The sequence below is a fragment of the Martes martes genome (genome assembly GCF_963455335.1).
Source record: "Martes martes genome assembly, chromosome: 14".
Lineage (NCBI taxonomy): Eukaryota > Metazoa > Chordata > Mammalia > Carnivora > Mustelidae > Martes > Martes martes.
This window is the reverse complement of record NC_137902.1, coordinates 77,826,937-77,846,983: the sequence shown is the minus strand read 5'-3', so window position 1 is coordinate 77,846,983 and position 20,047 is coordinate 77,826,937. Positions and strand designations below refer to the sequence as shown.

The following is a 20,047-nucleotide window of genomic DNA, read 5'->3' as shown; positions in this document are numbered from 1 at the left end:
GGCTTTTTGAGTATTAAGTCTTTCCCTATTCCAAGCAATGGAGATACTCTGTATTTTATTTTTCCTTTTTTATGGGAATATAACTTTATGGTATATTTTGATATTTAGTGGGCCAGATAACCTCTTTCTACTTTTTCAAAGTTAATTTAGCATTTTCTGGGACTTCAGTCTTCCACGCAAAGTATAGAATATATTTGTCGAAGTTCTAATAAAAAAATCAGATGTTTTGTTTAGAGTCTCTAAAAAAAGCTTTGATCTCTTGCATATATGATGACTCCTTTCACAAGATCTCAAAATTTGTGTATGTGGGAACTAGGTTGTTTTACAGTAACAACTGTATTAAAGACTGAAAATAGGTTCTATTTCTGGACTGAAAAGTGAATATAGTAGAGACCCTCTGGAAAAATGCTTAGACTTTTCATGAAAATGGGAGGAGGAATAGAGGCATGTTCCACTGTCAGAGCTGCAGGGGTTACGAAAGTGCTCTTCCCTAAGGGCAGAGAGAGGGAAAACAGCTTGAGCCAAGCTGTAAGAGGATTATGAGGTGGAGGGCGGGGTGAATTTTGGAGCTCTGGGTAGAAGACTTCTACTGATGGGGTTAGGTAGAATTTCCTACAGAAGGAGAAGGATTTGGAGCTAAAAGAGAGCAGGTGTGGAACGGCAGATGTGGGCTGTGGTGAGGATAGCCAAGAAAAGCTGAACCAAGGAGGGGACTCTCCAGTCAGTGCCATTGAGGCTTTTAGGTTTCCTAGAAACCTTCCGCACGCATCTTTTCCCCCTGGGTTTTGAAAGTCGGATTTTCACTTTCTTTAAAGCAGGTGTGAAGAAAAGCCTGCAGGATGAGATTGAAGCCATTCTGCGGGAGAGGATCATGGTGCTGGATGGAGGGATGGGGACCATGATCCAGCGACATAAGCTAAGTGAAGAAGACTTCCGAGGTCACGAATTTCAAGATCATGCCAGGCCCCTAAAAGGCAACAATGACATTTTAAGTATAACTCAACCCAACGTCATTTACCAGATCCATAAGGTACAGTACCGCCATGCCTCCTGTTCTCATGCCATTATTCTGTAAGCCTCTTCGCATATCGAGGGCTCTGGAGGGTACAGAAGAAAGAGGTGATTCGTTCACAAAGAAGGCTTTGGGCATTGAACAAGGGCTTTGTACTGCGATGAGCATTCAGGATAAGGAGGTGAGAAAGGTAGTTTTCCTGCCTTTGAGGCAGTTAAATGAAAGACCATAGAAATCCTGGACAAATTGGGCTTTTCACATGCACTGCTTTACCTGAGTCACTACAGCAGCCCTGGTAAAGTAAAACCAAAAAGGTGGTCGTTATTCTTATTTTGTGGATTTGGAACTTGTGGCTCACAGAGGTTAAAGAGCTTGTCTGACGTTTGGGAGCTTCCTGACGTGAAATCCCATGCTCTTTCATTCCATTTTCCTGTCTCCAATAAAAATGGTTAGCCAGCATCAATCAGGAACAAGTAACTGGGGGCAGTAGATTTTTAAAATTTAGAAAGAAACACAGAGTGAAATTGTTTGATAGGTCATCACCAGAATTTCTTAAAATTACAACTAGAAGAGATACTGAGGTGATTGAATCTATTTTCCTGGTCTGGATTCAACTGGAAGGATAAAACGTATTTACCAGTGAAGTGAGAAAGTTTTATTTTCCGGAGAAGGGCATTGTTACAGATGTTTCAGTCTCTTAAGGGAAAAAAAGTCATCTAAACAAATCACTTTGTGATTAAGGGATCCATCGAGAATGGAAGGGATCATTCTGTTGTGTGGTCAAGACTTTGTTCTAGGTTAATTGCAGAAAGGTGTTCATGTGAAGGAAAGCTAAGACTGTCTTTCCTTTGCTCATAATGGGAATTTCAGGTACCAGAAGATTTAAGATTGATCCTTGAAAAGGTGTGGTTCTGCAAGAAGAATGGTAACTACGTTTTTCTGCGAGGCCTTGACAGTAGTTAAATCCTATTATAAAATCTAGTCTGTTGTAGATTGGGAATATTATCATGGGTATGAATTGCCTGGTATGGTTACAAATACACTTTTAAAAAAATTATTTATTTATTTATTAGAGAGAGCATAAACAGGGGGAGCAGCAGACAGAGGGAGAGGGAGAAGTAGGCTCCTCGCTGATCAAGGAGCCTTATGCTGGGCTCGATCCTAGGACACAGCGATCATGACCTGAGTGGAAGGCAGTTGCTTACTCGACTGAGCCACCCAGGTGCCCCACAAATAAACTTCTTAGAATGCAGCTGTTGAAATCACATGAACTGTCGTGCCCCGTAGCTTCATCATTATTGTTCCTGTGGATTACCACTAGATTATAAGCTTCTGCAGGGCAAGAATTTATGCCTCTTTTTTCACTACCAAAGCCCTACTGCCTAGAACGTTATCTCCCACATAGGAAGTGCTCAATAAATATTTGTTAGAGGAAAGATTCCTTGCCCTGTGTATTAGGTAGGCATCTAGATGGAAGAACGAGGTTCCCACAATAGGTCCGTGGAGTGGAAATGGCTGTAAGTACAACAGAGTGTGCCAGGGTGTCCTGTTTATGGGGGCGCGTTTACTAGCCAGACATGTGGAGAGCGTGTTGTGTTCGTGGATGAAGAAGGGAAACAGACCAGGTTTTTTTCACATGTGGCTATTTCTAGTGGAGCCAGTGACCCTAGATCAGATCCCCTGATGTATAATTTTAACAGAATGTCCAAGTTATATTTGTAATGTAGGTGCCTGGCGGTAAGCTGCTTTGGTTGTAGTGTGAATGCTTGACATTGAGCTTTTGGTTGTCAGGATCCCCATTTCAAGAGACATCCGTCTCGAATTAAACATGGTGCTGCTACTCGCTGAACAACTGGATACCTGATGGCCCTCACCCATGAGTTCTGCTCTTGGGGAACCCTGGACGAGCCCGACAACGGCCTGGCCCCGTTTTTCCCTTTCCACACCCTGGTTCCCGCTCTTATGTTTTAAACTTGGCAATAAAGAGTGAAACTGTGAAACCCTAGGTGCCCCATCCTTGTACCCCCAGAAAGGCAGAACCCTCTGTCTGTGCTCACTCCCCTGCCCATCTGCCCCCGCCCCTTGAAGTGTGGCCCTGTGCATGCCTGTACCCTCCAGGACTTGTGAGTAATACTGTTTTCTCCCCGAAGTTCCCTATGGTTGTTGCTGAGATGCCACGAGGGCTGGTGTCCCCACACCTTGGGCTCCGCCCGGGGAAACGTTTGTGGGAGCTTGCCGCCGGGATACGGGTGAGCGCCACAGGCAGGCCTTGCCTACAGCATCACCCCACGAAACACAATTCAGAACCTCTGTTAGCCTCTAAAAATGCTGTCCTTCCTGGCCTCCTTTCCTCCGGACAGCTTGCTCAGTGAGGAGTGGAGAAATCCAGTAGCTTGACTCAGGCCATACGTTTTTGGGTTTTTTTGTTTTTTGTTTTTTTAAAGATTTTATTTATTTATTTGACAGAGATCACAAGTAGGCAGAGAGGGGGATGCAGGCTCCCCGTGAGCAGAGAGCCCGATGCGGGGCTTGATCCCAGGACACTGAGATCATGACCCAAGCCTAGGGCAGAGGCCTAACCCACTGAGCCACCCAGGTGCCCCAGATCACATGTTTTTTAAATTGACAGGAATAGGGGGCGCCTGGGTGGCTCGGTGGGTTAAGCCGCTGCCTTCGGCTCAGGTCATGATCTCAGGGTCCTGGGATCGAGCCCCGCATCAGGCTCTCTGCTCAGCAGGGAGCCTGCTTCCCCCTCTCTCTCTGCCTGCCCCTCTGCCTACTTGTGATCTCTCTTTGTCAAATAAATTAATAAATAAAATCTTAAAAAAAAAAAATTGGCAGGAATAGGATTGGAATCGAGGGACATCCTGCCTGGAGTCCAGGAGTGGGATATAGAGCTAGGAGAAGAGGCATAGGGAGAGGGTGAAGAGCTAGAAGAAACGCCTTCTAAACTGTGTATTATGGAAATTTTCAAATCTACACCAAATTGGAGAAAACTGAACTGAGAAATTTTTTTGCTAACTGTAAAGATAATACATGTTTATTGTTTAAAAAAAAAGATAATATAGAAAACCATAAAGGAGAAAATCAAAACCAGGAGATATCAATACCAAGACTAACTATTAATGACATATTTTAAGTTATATTTTAACCTAGTTTTTATACTGGGATTTTAAAAATTAAATTTTGATTATATTTGTACTGTTGTATGATTTGCATTTTTATCTGTATACAGGAGCATTAGATATTCTGAAACATGGTTTAATAACTTCATGATATAATCTATGTATGTATTATTAATTACTTAAATAATTTACTTATTCTAGGCATTAATGTTGTTTCCAGTTTTTCTTGCTCTTTTTTGAAAAATTTAATTTGCTCTCATAAGACAAAACCCATAAATTGAGAATAAATTCACTTTTTTTTTTTAAAGACTTTATTTATTTGACAGAGAGAGAGATCACAAGTAGGCAGAGCAACAGGCAGAGAGAGGTGAAGCAGGTTCCCTGCTGAGCAGGGAGCCCAATGTGGGGCTCCATCCCAGGACCCTGAGATCATGATCTGAGCCGAAGGCAGAAGCTTAACCCACTGAGCCATCCAGGCGCTCCGAGAATAAATTCACTTTTGGCCATTACTCCACATTTCTGTTTTTTTCTCCTGAGATAACCACTTACTGCTATATGTCTTTCCACATCAATTTGTTACTCATTTATGTACATATGTGCATATGTATATATGTGCGAAAACGCATACTGTTGTGTACACGTATGCTTTAAACTTAATGTGTCCTGTTTTACATATCAGTTTTGCTTTCTACTCAAGCCTATTTTTGGAGGTCTTTCCATGTCAATATCTGTTGATATACACAGTGTTTTTAGTGCCACAAAACATGTTATAAAATGGATACATTCTAGCTTATTTGTTTTTTTTTCCCAACTGGTGGATATTTAGGATGTTTGTGATTTACTATAAGTGAGAAATTGACTTCCCAGCTCTTTGTCAAGGGTGTGTATCAATTAGGGAGGGGGTGGGTTTGCTCACTGTTGGGAAAAATCAAGGGAGTTGAGAGATTCCAGAGTGTTCCTCAGATTGAGATTGAGGAAGTGTCATCCGAAGAGTGAAATGGGGAATGTGGGTTTCGAACAGGGAGGACAGGAAGGCACCGAGAGCCTCTGGGTTCTAGAAGGAGTGCCCATCTGGCTCAGAGGGACCCGCAGAGAGGGACTGAAACAATCATGGGCAGAACTGGGCTCTCAGAGATAGAGCCGTTGCCGGTGGGAATCAAACTGTGCTGAGGCTGGAGAGCGCCGTCCTAGGCCAGAACTTGTGTCATCACATAGCCACCCCGTGGAGTTGCGTTCTAGTACTTTCCGTGAGGAAACTAAAACTTGGGGTTTAAGGAACTTCATTCCATTCACCCAGCTTAGCATATAAACTGTGTCCGAATTGAGCTCTGCGTTTGTTTGCACCACATCCCTGTCTGTCAAATCCTTGTATCTTTTTGCGTCTCTGGGCTCCAGGGCAGTGTCTGCACTTAAGTGGGCGGTCATACGGTGTTTGGGGTGGTGGTGATGAGCAGAAGTGTTTATTGCGGGCGGACAGGGCCTCTGAAACCCAGAGCACTGATGTTGCTATCTCTTGTTGCAGGATTACTTGCTGGCTGGGGCAGATATCATTGAAACAAACACTTTCAGCAGCACTAGCATTGCCCAAGCTGACTATGGCCTCGAACACTTGGTAAGAATGCCATTGTTCCTCGTAACTAAGGTCTTCCTGGGCCCTTTCTGCCTTGACAGTTGCTAGTGAGAAAACCAGCCGAAGCTGTAGAGTCCAGCTGATGCCTAGCTGTCTGTTGCTTGTGGTCAGACTGGGAAGACACTTTGAATCTTTTCTGCTTCTGAACACAGCAGACCATTCATTTCCTAACTGGTGTCTTTTATGGGCCAGTAATCAGGTAAAAATGATACTTATTATGCAGTGGTTGCTGATAAAGGCACCGTGATTGGCTGTGTGGGCACCCTTTTTCTGCCCTGCATGGCAGATTTGGTTCTTTTTTTAAATCATGGCAAAACACATGTAATGTAAAATTGACCATCTTAGCCATTTTTACGTATGGTTCAGTGGGATTAGATACATTCATCTTACTGGGCAACCATTGCCACCGTCCATCTCCAGAACTCTCGTCATCTTGTAGAACTGAAGGTTTGTACCCATTACATTCAGTAGTAACTCCCTGTTCTTCCCTAACCTCCCTGGACCCCGAAAACCACCACTGTACTTACTTTCTCTACGAATTTGTCTCCTCTAGGTACTCCACGTAAGTGGAATCGTACAGTTTTTGTCCTTTTATGACTTTTAGCTTAAAGTTTTCAAGGTTCACTCATGTCGTAGCAAGTGTCAGAATTTCCTTTTTAAGGTTGAATAATGTTCCCCTGTACATACATATATGTGTATGTGTATTTGTGTATGTGTGTATATATAGAGAGAGAGGCCTGTATGTGTGTGTGTGTGTGTGTGTGTGTGTGTGTGTGTGTGTGTGTATGTATGTGTATATATATATATAAAACATTTTGTTTATCCATTCATTCATTAGGGACACTTGGATTGATTCCACCTTTTCGTTATTGCGAACAGTGCTGCTGTGAACACGCATGTACAGCTAATCTGTTTGCATCCCTGCTTTCATTTCCTTTGATTACATGCTCAGAAGTGGAATTGCTGATTATATACTCAGAAGTGGTAATTTTGTTTCATTTTCTGAGAAACCGCCATACTGTTTTCCACAGTGGCCACACCGTTTTATATTCCCACCAACAGTATGCAAGGATCCCAAGTTTTCTACGGCTTTATCGACACTTGGTATCTTCTGTTTATGGGGAGTTTTGTTTTGTTTTGTTTTGTTGATAGTAGCCACCCTAATGGGTGTGTGGTGAAGGATCTGGTTTCTTTTTAATCAACATGATGCTCCTTTTTCAGATTTTGTAAAATGTGGAATGATGGGGGTATATAGTACATGCTGCCGTACCCACGTCTGTGTGGGATTTTTCCAGACACATGCCTCTTTTTTCATGCAGCACTGTTTTCTCTCCTGCTGTTGGGACTTTGTGAGATCTCGTGTCTTTTGGATTGTCAAGGGAAAATCATTAGTTTTGTGTGACTTAGGGCAGGAGTTGGAGAACTTTTTCTATAAAGGGCCGGATAGGTAAATATTTTAGGCTCTCTGGGCCATAAACAGCAACTACTTGGCTCTGTTATTATAGTACAAGAGCAGCAATAAACAATATGTAAATGAATGATGTTGATTATATCCTAGTAAAACTTGATTTATAAAACTGGCCCAGGCTAGATTTGCCCTAGGACATAAAGAGTTTGCCAGCCCCTATTTTAGAATACTCTGGTGTCTTAATTACTAAATAATGAAGATCCACAGCACATAAGATCTGAGAAGGGCTCATGAAGGCCACAAGTCTGGGACCTTCTAACCTGGTCTGCTAAAGATTTTGGAAGGCCCATGAACCTCTTTATATTGTAGGCATTACTTTGTGTGTTTGGGCATACTTTTTATTTCCTACTGAGGGGATTCATGGCCCTTTACCAAGTTCTAAAGAGGTTTGTAATCTGCAAAAAGCTCAGAGGCCCTGAGTACAATCACCCTACAGCGAAGGGAGTCAGGGCTCGGAGAAGCTGCTAAGGGAATGGCCCAGGCAGGCACTGAGAGAGCTGATCCTCGAATCCTGGGCTCCTGTCTCTGAAGCCTGTGCTTCTTCCGTTCCTGTGCTTTCTCAAATTTGCAGAGCATTTAACTGCATCAGCTTATTCTTTGATGTCCCAGATGGCCAAGAGATCACCCTTTGTTATCAGTTAGCTCATGGCTACGGGAGAAAGCTCAGAGCGGTTCCCAAGGACTCTTGGCTCTCCTGCTGCCTTCATGGCTGGGGCAGCTGAGAGGACTTCTCAGCTGAGATTTCGTTCAGACCTGTTAATTCCGTCTACATTTCCTTACTGAATAAAACTGGCTTTTATAAGGTCACGTCCCTGGTTTATGGGGCGGAGGGGAAGAAGCGCCCACTAATGTTTTCATTGATGTGTAGGCCTACCGGATGAACAAATGCTCTGCGGGGGTGGCCCGAAAGGCAGCCGAGGAGGTGTCCCTCCAGACAGGTAAGGAACGTCTGCAAGGATGACTCCTTTGAGATTCACAGGTGTCACGTGCTGTCTTTATTGTGCTTTTCCCTTCTGTGACAAGTGGCCCCCAGCAACACTGCAGACACTGTTTTGTACTTGTGGGTAGGTGACTTCTTTGCAATTTCATAATCAAGCCCTCCAGAGCCTCTCTGATTTGATTCTGTCCCTGTGGGCCTTGGGCTCAGGGTTTACTCGGTGTTTAGTGCGGGCTCTAGCTTCACTTTGTAGCTCTAGCTACTTTGTATATTTATGGTTGTAGCTTCTTTGGGTATTTTTAGCCAAGCTGATCGTTCTCCTTTTGGAAGCACATTACTAGGTAGTTCAGGTGTTCTGGTTATTTTGATAAACATTAAGATATTTGATCTTACCCAATAAAGCTAGCCTCATCCTTGTGATTGGCTCATGTAGGTGAATAGTATAATCCACGTCCTATCCCTAATGTCCTTGAAGGCTCTGTGCAGCCCGCACAGGACTGTGGCATGCGATTCAGGCTTGCTGGGACGTGAAAAGCGGCCTCTTGAAATAACTAACCCCCTGGCTGGCTGCCATAGCGTGACTTGGGTGCCAGCTGGTGGGGAGGCTCTGAGGGAGGGAAGGGAGTAGAAGAAATATATGGAGCCCCTTAAGATTTGGAAATGTAAAATTATTGCCAGCGGGAGAAAATATAAAGGGGAATTGCTAGGAAATGAGATACAGCATACTAATGAAGACTGAAGCAGTTTGTGGGAACTCTGCTTCTGGGAGATAGTCTTTAAATCCACGGACGTGCAGAGACCATTACCCCAACAGAGTCGCAGGTCAGAGCATATGAAACCAGCGAAAGCAGGGAAAGAGAAGGACATTTTTCTTACACGCATTTTATTGTTCAGCTCTGGGAAAGGTAACCTGTTCGAAGGCTGGGTTATCAACTCATTGGTAGTCGTCTCCTGTTAAACTGTAAATTGTGACCCAGGTTACTGAGTAGTTACCGTCATCAGTGTACCCCCAGCTTTGGTTATGCCGTGTGGATGAACCCAAACTTGGAGGCTCTTTTGGAAGCACCTGGACTCCAGCCCAGAGGAAAGGTTATTAAAGAATTATTGAAAGGGTGCTTACAGTAAGATTTGATCTGTTTCATACTTGAATTTTAGGCTTTATAATTGCTAATTCTGATTTAATAGTTTCCCCCCCATGAAGGTCCTGCAGCATGATACTGGGGAGCATTTCAAGTTGAATGCTACCGTGAGGAGCTTTTCTAGAATCTGTGTTGAGTTTAGGATCTTGGAGATATCTTAAGAGGAAGGGGAGGTAATTTATCCAAACATGACTGTGGGGATAGAAAAGGGTTAGTTACTGAAACGCTTTGAAGCCAAATAGGTGAGAATTTGGAGTCTTCTGGATCAGCTTGGCAATCACCTGTACACATCCCTGTATTTCAGAATTTTCCCAGTGGGGTCGGGGATAGCTCCCATCCTCATATACTCATTTGTAGTCAAATCTGTGCATTGTCTCACCGAGTGTGATCAAGACTATGAAGAGCTTCTTGTTGGTCCAGGAGAGGTCAAATTTGTTGTCAAACGAATTAAGAAAATAACTTGCGCTTTTGTATTTCGGAGTTGTGGATAAAGGATTAGAGACTTGTGTTCTAGGGGAAAATCTTTCAGCCTGTTGAGTCACAACAAAAAGGTCAAGCTGTTCAGAGATTTTTACGCTTGTTTTTCTTTTCCCAAAGGAATTAAGAGATTTGTGGCAGGAGCTCTAGGTCCAACTAATAAGACACTGTCAGTGTCCCCCTCTGTGGAGAGACCAGATTACAGAAACATTAGTAAGTATTGTAAATAGTCTTTGAGCCCCTGTAAGTATGTCTGTGTTTCAGTGATCTTAAAATCTGTAAAATGGGACTGATAACAGGCTCTTCCTCAGGGTTATTGTGGCTTAATGGACATAAAGGCTTTATACAGCAAGCGTGAAGGAAGTATTGGGTTTTTCTATCGAATATCCAAGCTTTTTTCTTTTTTCATTGGGAGGTAAGTGGCGAGAGGGCTGACCTCTCAAATGGAAATGGAAAACTCAAGATGTTTCTAATAAAAATTGTACCCTGGAATGATTGAACACTTTGGTTTCAAACTGAAATTGCCCCATAAGGCAGGTTTTCTATCTGGCAGGAGTGAAGTCCACAGGACTAAAGCCTTTTATTAGTGCCAGTATGTGACTAGACCCACCATGTTGCCAAGTCAGGGTGACATGGTTCTCTCCTTGTTTCTCACAATCATCCCTTAACTGACTGATTAAAACCATCCCTGGGAAGAATGATCTACTTTAAAGGTGTTAAAAATAAGGTACAGGGCTCGTGAAACCATGTACCTTCCTGCCTCCTCACTTCTTGCCTCGTACGGGGCAAGTGGAGGTTGTGTGGTAAGTGTTCAGGAGTGTTCAGTCTACAGGTTTAATTAACATTGCTGCCCCATTTCTTTATTTGGTTTCTCACAAAAGGTGATATCCTTAAATCAAGCATTAGGAACTGGCAGTAGTTGACAGGTGCTAGGCCTGAAGACAGCATGTCCTGGCCATTGAGAGGATTTTGGTGACCGACGTCTTGGATGTACTTTATTTTTTACAGCATTTGATGAGCTCGTTGAAGCATACAGAGAGCAGGCCAAAGGGCTTCTGGATGGTGGGGTTGATGTCTTACTCATTGAAACTATTTTTGATACTGCCAATGCCAAGGTGAGTTTTGGGAGATGAAAGGGACGGCCAGGGTCGGGGCTGTGAGGATCCCCAGTGGGGCAAGAGGACTATCACAGCCATTGTCAAAGTTATATGAAAGTCTTCTGTTCCATTCTGTTTTTGAGCATTTCTAGTTAAGGCCAGTGGGATGAGAAAAAACTCAAAAGATTATCTTTTTAGCTTTCAAAAACACTTTTTTTTAAAAATTATGAAAGTAAATACACATAAATAGCTGTTAGGTGCATGTATGCAGATGTAGTAAATACATACAGGTGGTTCTAAATTTAGAAGGTACATAAATGTAGGGAGTGAAAAGTAAATATCCTTCCTTCTCCTATTCCCTGGGCATCCAGGTCTTTCCCGGGACAGCTGTTACAGTGTAGGGGGTTCCTGAGAGAGATGCTACACAGGTATAAAAAAGTGCGACATAACATTCTTTTGATTATTGAGGGACAGGTTGTCCCCATGATGCGCCTGTAATTTATTTTGGAGTGAGGAATGTGGTAGAGTTCTAAGTAGGTACTCTTTTTCTCCAGGGTTTATCTAGTTGTCTTAACATCATCTATTAAATATCCTACCATTTCCCAGTGACAGGAATTGTATACCACCCTAAATTCGGAAGTGCGTCTGGGTAGAATCTATTCCAGTCATCTGTCTGGTGTCACACACTCCCATCCTGCTATTTTCTGTGCGTTACGATTAAATTACATCCTGAATAACTGGATGAGCCTCTCCCCGCCGCACTGTTTTTCCCCCAGAATTTACCTGGTTATTCTTCCTCATTTATTTTTCCATCAGATCTTTGGGATCAACTGGGCTAGTTCTAATAATAAAATAAAATAAAATTCTCATAATGTTGAATTAGTAACTTTCGATGCAAAAGAACCCCCCCATCCCCAAGAAGGTATACATTAAGGACAAGTTGCATTCCGACTTCAGCAAATTATGAAAATGTGCACATCTTGGAATCAGGAAATACAGTGATCAAAAGAAGGAGATGTTCCCTGGAACCTAATGCAGCTTGGGCTTGCGCTGAGTTACTTGGCATTAGTGCCTGCACAGCCCACTCTGAGCTCACTGCGTGCCCTTCATTTCTGTACCCCCTTGTATCTACGAGGATAGGAATGGTGCAGGCATTCGTATTTATCAATTTTTAGTTTTGACTGGGAGAAGGAAGAAAGAGCAGAGCTGTTGAGCTCTTCTTTGGAGGAAATACTAGTTCGTAGGTAAACTCTGAGGCAGCATCTGTTTCGTTTCCATAGGTACCATGTGCGACTTGAGATGGGGTGTTGGGATCGGGGATTGTACCTTACAGGGAGGATGTGCTTCTTCCCCGGGGAGTGCGACATTGCTCTCATCTAGAGAGGCTTTGGAAAAGGGAGCATTTTGGGGACACAGTCTCTCAGGAACAAAGATGTTCTTTTTACCCCTGACAGGCAGCCTTGTTCGCACTCCAGACACTTTTTGAAGAGGAGTATCCCCCTCGGCCTATCTTTGTAAGTTCTCAAGTTTGCATGAAGATTTTTGTCTTTTATTAATACTGTCATTTTGAGGGTAGGGTTTTTATTTTCCTGGCATAGGAGAACTATCTTTAGTATCTTTAAGGAACCACCCACTTCGGCTTCCTCTGTTCACCTTCCTCCTACCAGTGGTGGTCTCAGCTCTGGAGATGGGAAGAAGGTGAATCCAGAAGGCAGGCCACTGGAATTGAAGCCTGGCTGAATTGGTCCCCCAAAGTCAAAGGCTTTGGGACTCCCTCTGAGAGGGGCCCCGGGAGAGGTGGGCTTGCATGCTGACCCAAGTTCCGGGATCGGACGACACCAGCCTACGAGTAGGCAGACCCCCGGAAGAGTCCCAAGATTGCTTGGTGGGAAAAGACTAGAATCAAATCAAGGGGTCTTAGACGAACCAGAGGTCATAGCTAGGACAGCCTGAGGTTTCTGGGAAAGCCTTCTGTGGTGGGACTGGATGTGTGAATTCCAAAGCTGTGTTGGTCATTGCTTTTGCCTCAGTGACTTCCCCTGTTTTTTATGTTATGGCTTCATGACTCGTCCCCGCAGTCCCCTTGCCCCTGTCCTTTCTGACCATGATGAAAAGTGCTTCCTGTGTGAGAGCTCCACACTCCCCTTCCTCGTAAAAGAACAGTGCACTCATTTTATTTCACACTCGTGACCGTGTTCTTAATTTGAGCCTCTTTTGACCGAGTTCACTTTGTTAATTCAGATTTCAGGGACAATTATTGATAAAAGTGGGCGAACTCTTTCTGGACAGACAGGAGAAGCATTTGTCATCAGCGTGTCTCATGCAGACCCACTCTGGTAAGTGATCATTCTTTCCTTGACCCCATGCCTTCTAGAGCGACCTTTTCTCATGGCTCCAAAAATCACTCCTGCATATTTCTGCTGAGCCATCTGCATGGGATGTTGGATTTCTGGAAAGTACATTCTGACTTCCCTTCAGGGCATCGGAAGATCACTGCCTGAACGGGTCACTTTGAGGGGCTGGGCAAGTGCTCCTACCCCTTGGATCAGGCACGTGGTTGGCTCTTTCTCTGTAAATGTGCCCCTCGCAGTTTAAGGCTGTGCTTGGCTCAGTGGCAGTTCTGCAGAGACAGTGTTTCCCTTCCTAGGGCAGGGCTCTGCAAAGTGTTTTCAGTCCCTGCTTATGGAACAAACAGCAATAGTCCAGCTTGGAATAAGGTAGGAATTCTAAAGCTCAGATTTTCATCTTTAAAATTAACCTGGCTTTGGGGCGCCTGGATGACTCAGTTAAGCTCTGACTCTTAGTTTTGGCTCAAGTCATGGTCTCAAGGTCCTGGGATTGAGCCCTGAGTCGGGCTCCATGCTCAGCACAGTCTGCTTGAGATTCTCTCTTTCCCTTTCCTTCTGCCTCTCTTGCTCATGCTTGCATGCTCTCTCTCTCTCTCTCTCTCTCTCTCTCACACACACACACAATAAAAAAAAAAAAGGTAAATCTTTAAAAATAAATTAACCTGGCTTTTACATTCTATTTTAAAATATCTCCCCATTTTTCTTATCAGAAATGTTTTGTGGGTTTTTTCCCCTAAGATTTTATTTATTTACTTATTTGCTAGAGAGAACCAGAGTACACGCAGGCTTCCTGCTGAGCAAGGAGCCCGATGTGGGACTTGATCCCACAACTCTGGAACCATGATCCGAGCTGAAGTCAGACACTTAACCGACTGAGCCACCCAAGCGGCCCTCTTAAGAAAAATGTTTTAAATTACATACCATGAGTGAAATGGAACCTCCAAGAGTATATACTGCTTTTATAGTATATACTGTATATATACAGTATATACTTTTATATACAGCTTTTATAGTATATACTGTGCCTTTTCCACACATGTAGTGATCTTCCTGCCTAGAAGCTGTGCCTGCCCTCCCACCCCCCAACACGTATACACTCACACACTCACGTACACAGTCACACTGTGCTGGCTCCTTGTTAGCCTTTAAGAATCCTTTCCACGGTCCTTTCCAGGGAACTTTCCCTCTGTGACTAGCCCAGATTGATGTTCTCAGAGCACTGTGTTTATTTTATTATAGTCTTTGTTATAAAAATAATATTAGGGGCGCCTCGGTGGCTCAGTCCTTAAGCATCTGCCTTCAGCTCAGGTCATGATCCAAGGGTCCTGGGATCGAGCCCTGCATCGGGCTCCCTGCTTGGCGGGAAGCCTGCTTCTCCCTCTCCCACTCCGCCTGCTTGTGTTACCTCTCTCGCTGTCCCTCTCTCTTTCTCTGTCAAATAAATAAATGAAATCTTTAAAAGTAATGATAATTAATAGACATTTATTGAGAGTTTGCTGTTTTAAGTGCTTTGAGTGAGTTATTTCTTTTAATTCCAGCAACGACACCTTGAGGGCAAGCCCTGCTGTTCATGTCCTCATTTTAATGAGGAGGGAACAGAGACGCTCAGAGGTTGTGACTTGCCCAAGGTCAAGTTAGTCAGGGATCTAGGGATAGAAGCCTGCTCACAGCTCCTGTGGGGCTATACCACATTTTATCAATTATTTGATTTTTTTTTCATCTTCTGTTTCTAATTTCATGACTTGCCTTACAGTTGAGTTAGTGTGGTTGTATTTCTTAAAAGCTGCTATTAATTTAGAGTGCATTTTTGTCCAGTTGACTGGGGCTGATAATTAAGAAGTTACCTGTATTGAACTGGACTGTGATTGACTCCTTAACGGCTTATGAGCTTTTCCAGAGCCATCTCTTCATCATCTCTATGTCTCTAGTGCTTGATAGAGTCCTTGGCATGTCAGATGGCTGCAGTAAATGTTTAACAGGAAAACTGAAGATAGGAAAATGTAGGGGTCTCTAGTTTACTTTCAGATATTTTTGTCTTTCCTCAGATATTTAGACCATTCCTCCTTTCATTCTACTGCTCTCTTCCCCACCCCCTTTACTGAGTCTTAATTTGTGATCTAATTGGAACCCCTAGATGTGCAGATGAAACCCCTGCATCTCCCCAAATGTCTTGTGGCTCTTCAGTCCTCTGACTGTTCCCAGAGGACGTCCTTAGAGGATGTTCTCCCGGCCCCTGCCTCACCTGCGGGATCCAAGGATGATATTTTTGTGGAGTTTTAAAAATTTATACTTCTGTTCCTTAAGCAAACTTGCAGTGAATTCTAACTTTTGACCCACTCAGTGGTTCATTTTTTTCTTTTTATTGTTATCCTATATTTTATTCTGTTCCTTCAACATTCATCTGTAGCCCATTCACAGAGAATATATCTGGTCTCCGATTTGTTAGGAATCTTACAGACCAAAGGGGCAGATAGGCAGATGCAAGGCAGCCCAGGAACTGGGGAATTGTATCAGGTCCTAATTATAGTTTTCCAGGTTCAGAACTCTGAGGAGTGCCTACTGGTTTTCTTTCTAGTTTAGTACTGAGAGTCGAACTCAGTATAGAGGAATCCTGTTAACAAATATAATTAAAATATGTGTCTATGCACATATGTGTGTGTATATAAACAGGTAGTATGTAGCAAAGTGAATGTGTAAGAAACTATCGTTTACTGATTGTGATTCTTGCAAACTGTACGTATGTTCACAAAATACAGAGCCTTTGTAGTAAGTAGTAGTAGTAGTAGTAGTAGTATTGATTCATTGAGCTTTAATTGAAATCCTACTCTGTGCCCTGGAATACAGGCAAATGGGAAACAGTCCACACTAGGAGAAATACATAATTAAATTAAAATATAAAATATCAACTGCTCTACAGAGGTATGAACACAATACTGGCCAGACAGACAGAGTAATGGTGTCCTTGCGATATCCAAGACTGGCTTTGTCGAGAAGGTGACACTTGAACTGGTTTGTGAAGCATGAGTCAGAGTCCATTAGGCAGAGGCAGATGGATGTCTCAGAATGAGCAGCAGCAGGAGCAGGACTGCATTTTTCTGAAACATTTTCACATATCTGATGTCACTCTCGCTTGATCCTCACTGTTGACGCGGCATTGTTTTCTCATGCCGCAGGTGAGGACCTGAAGCCCACCTCACTATTGGAGCAGATGAGTTAGGATTGGAACAAAGTTTAGAAAAAGTCTAGGATCCTTTCTAATAAGAATGTCACGATTTAAAAAAATTTTAGTTTGTTACCTGGTGTTGCGTGTGGATGACAGTGCAAGATTTAAAAAAAAAAAAAAAAAGAGTAAAAGCATTCTGAATGGAGACTGGTGCAACCGAACAGGTCTATTCAAGGTCTGTACCTTAGCTCTGCACAGGACCTGGGAATCTTTTTTTTTTTTTAAATAGAGGTATAACTGACTTAAACTACTATATTTTTTTTAGGTGTATAGGATAGTGGTTTGACACTTGTACATGGCAAAGTGATTGCCATGGTAAATCTAGTTATCGCCTATCACCATACGAAGTTAACACAGTATTACTCACTGTGTTCCCCAAGCTGTATATGACGTCCCAGTGACTTACTGTTTTGTAACTGGAAGTTCCTGCTTCTTGATTTGCACGCATGTCACCTCCACCTTATACCTCTCCCCTGTGGCAGCTGTCATCTGTTCTTTATACCTGTGAGTGTGGGTTTCGTTTTGTTTGTTTTGTTTTTTAAATTCTGCGTGTAAGTCGAATCATGTGATCTTTGTCTTTCTCTGTCTTATTTCACTTAGCATCATACCCTCATTGGCTGTTGTAAGTAATGCTGCAGGGAACATAGGGATACATTTATTTATTTATTTTTTTAATTAGTGTTTTTGTTTTCTTTGGGTAGATGCTGAGTAGTGGAACTGCGGGGTCATACGGTATTTCTGTCTTGAATTTTTTTGGAACCTTCCTACTATTTCCTGTAGCAACTGCATCAGTTTGCATTCCTACCAACAGTGCGCAAGGGCTCCCTTTTCTCCACATCCTCACCAACACTTGTTGTTTCTTGTCCTTTTGCTGCCGGTGGATCTGACAAGGTGTCAGGTGATCTCTCATTGTGGGTCTGGTTTCGATTTCCCTGATGAGGAGCGATGTTGAGCATCTTTTCATGGGCTTGTTGGTTATCTGCATATCTTCTTTGGAAAAATATCCATTCCGATCTTCTGTCCATTTCTTAATTGGATTTTTTTTCTTTTTACTGGGTTGCATGAGTTCTTAATATATTTGGGATATCAGCCCCTTACCAGATAGGTGATTTGCATGTCATCTGTGCGCAGGGGCCCTGCTGATCTTCTCTGTACCGCTCTCGCTGAAGGGCGCCCCTGGTGCATGATTTGCAGATACCTTCTCCCATTCCGCAGGCTGCCTTTTAGTGTTGCTGATTGTTTCCTTAGTGTGCAGAAGCTTTTCAGCTTGATGTGGTCTCAGTTGTTTATTTTCATTTTTGTTTCCCTTGTCTTTGGAATCAGATCCCCCCGAAAAACATTACTAAGATGGATATCAAGGAGCTTGCCGCTTATGTTTTCTCTCGGGAGTTCTGTGGTTTCTGTTCTTACATTTAAGTCTTTAATCCATTTTGAGTTTGTTTTTGGTCTGGCGTAAGAGAGGGATCCAGTTTCACTCTTTTTGCATGTGGCTCTCCAGTTTTCCCAACACCATTTATTGAAGAGACACTCCTTTCCCCAGTGTATATTCTTGCCTCTCTTGCTGTAAATTAATCGATTGCATATGCGTGGGTTGATTTCTGGTCTCTCTTTTCTTCTCTCGATCTGTGTGTCTGTCTTTAGGCCAATACCATACTATTTTGATGACTTACAGCTTGGTAGTATGGTCTGAAATCCAGGCATGTTATATCTCCAGATATAACATGTTGAATTCTGGTTTCTTTTATTCCCCTCAAGATTGTTTTGGCTTCGAGTGTCTTTTGTGGTTCCATATAAATTTTAGAATTATTTTTTCTAGTTCTATGAAAAGTGGATATTGGAATTTTGATACAGATTGCCCTGTAGATTGCTGTGGAATCTGTACATTGCTTTGGGTACCATGGACATTTTCACAGTATTCTTTTATTCCATGAGCATGGATATCTTCTGTTTCTTTGTGTCATCTTCAGTTTTTTTCATCAGTGTCTTACAGTTTCAGTGTACAGGGTTTTCACCTCTTGGTTAAATTTATTCCTAGGTATTTTATTCTTTTCGATACAATAGTATGGAATTGTTTTCTTCATTTTTCTTTCTAATGCTTTGCTATTAGTGTATAGAAATGCAACTGATTTTTTTTTGTATGTGACTTTTGTGTCCTGTAACTTTACTGAATTCATTTATTAGTTCTAGCAATTTTTTTTTTAGTGGAAGCCTTTAGGGTTTTCTGTATATTGTAGGATACCATTTACAGGTAGTGTGTTTTACTTCTTTCCAATTAGAATGCCTTTTATTTCTTTTTGCCTAGTTTCCACAGCTAGAACTTCAGATACCATGTTGAATAAAAGTGGGGGAGTGGGCATCCTTGTCTTAGAAGAAAAGCTTTAGTTTTTCATCATTGAATGTGATATTAGCTGTAGGTTTGCCATATATGGTTTTTATAATCTTGAGGTATGTTTCCTCTAGACCCTCTTTGTTGAGAGTTGACATAAGTAGATGTTGAATTCTGGCAGATGCTTTTTCTACATATTTTGAGATGATCGTATGAGTTTCACGTTTGATTCTGTTCACGCAGTATATTACACTGGCTGACTTGCAGATGTTGGACCATCCTTGCATCCCTGGAATAAATCCCACTTGATCATGGTGTATGATTCTTTTAATGTTGTTAAGTTTGGTTTGCTGATATTTTGTTGAGGATTTTTGCATCTGTGTTCAGGGATATTGGCCTGTAATTTTCTTTTTTGGGGCTGTCCTTGTCTGGTACTTGTTTGGTATCAGGGTAGTATTGACCTCTTAAGGAGGTTTGGAAGCGTTTCCTCCTCATCGGTATTTTGGAAGGGTTTGAGAAGGGTAGGTATTAACATTTTCTTTGAATGTTTTGGTAGAATTCGTGAGTGAAGGCTTCTGTCCTGGACTTTTGTTTTTGGTGAGGTTTTTGATTACTGTTTCAGGCTCCTTACTAGTAATTGGTCTATTGAGATTTTCTGTTTCTTGGTGATTCAGTCTCGGAAGGTTGTAAGTTTCTGGGAATTTCTCCATTTCTTGTAGGTTCAGTTTGTTGGCATACAATTGTTTGTAATAGTCTCTTATGATTTTTGTATTTCTGTGGTGTCAGTTGTAACTTCTCTGCTTTCATTTCTCATTTTATTTATTTGAGCCTTCTCCTTTTTTCTTAATGAGTTTAGCTGAAGGTTTGTCAATTTCATTTATCTTTTCAAAGAACCATTTCTTAGTTTCGTTGACCTTTTCTATTTGTCTTTTTAGTTTCTATTTTCTTTTTTTTTATTTTATTTTTTTAAAGATTTGTTTGTTTTAGAGAGAGAGAGAAGAGTGCACACAAGCAGGGGGAAGGGCAGAGGGAGAGGAAGAGAGAATCTCAAGCTGACTTGGACTCCCTGCTGAATGCAAAGCCTGGTGATGTGGGACTTGATCTCAGCACCGTGAGATCATGACCTGAGCCGAAAGCAAGAGTTGTCTTCTTAACCCACTGAGCCACCCAGGTGCCCTGTCTATTTCACTTATTTTTACTCCGAACTTTATTATTCCCTTCCTTCTGCTATCTTTGGGCTTCATTTATTCGTATTCTAGTTCCTC

The 20,047-nt window shown here is 42.4% G+C and overlaps 1 protein-coding gene across 1 annotated transcript in view; it reads left to right on the top strand.

Annotated features, from left to right (window-relative positions):
- MTR (5-methyltetrahydrofolate-homocysteine methyltransferase) overlaps window positions 1-20,047 on the top strand; it is a 96,446-nt gene that overhangs the window by 2,860 nt on the left and 73,539 nt on the right. The window contains exons 2-8 of the mRNA XM_080823745.1: window positions 816-1,030; window positions 5,660-5,749; window positions 8,104-8,173; window positions 9,909-10,001; window positions 10,797-10,903; window positions 12,340-12,399; window positions 13,127-13,221. Coding sequence (XP_080679871.1) covers window positions 816-1,030; window positions 5,660-5,749; window positions 8,104-8,173; window positions 9,909-10,001; window positions 10,797-10,903; window positions 12,340-12,399; window positions 13,127-13,221 — 730 coding nt within the window. The remainder of the gene's footprint in view (window positions 1-815; window positions 1,031-5,659; window positions 5,750-8,103; window positions 8,174-9,908; window positions 10,002-10,796; window positions 10,904-12,339; window positions 12,400-13,126; window positions 13,222-20,047) is intronic.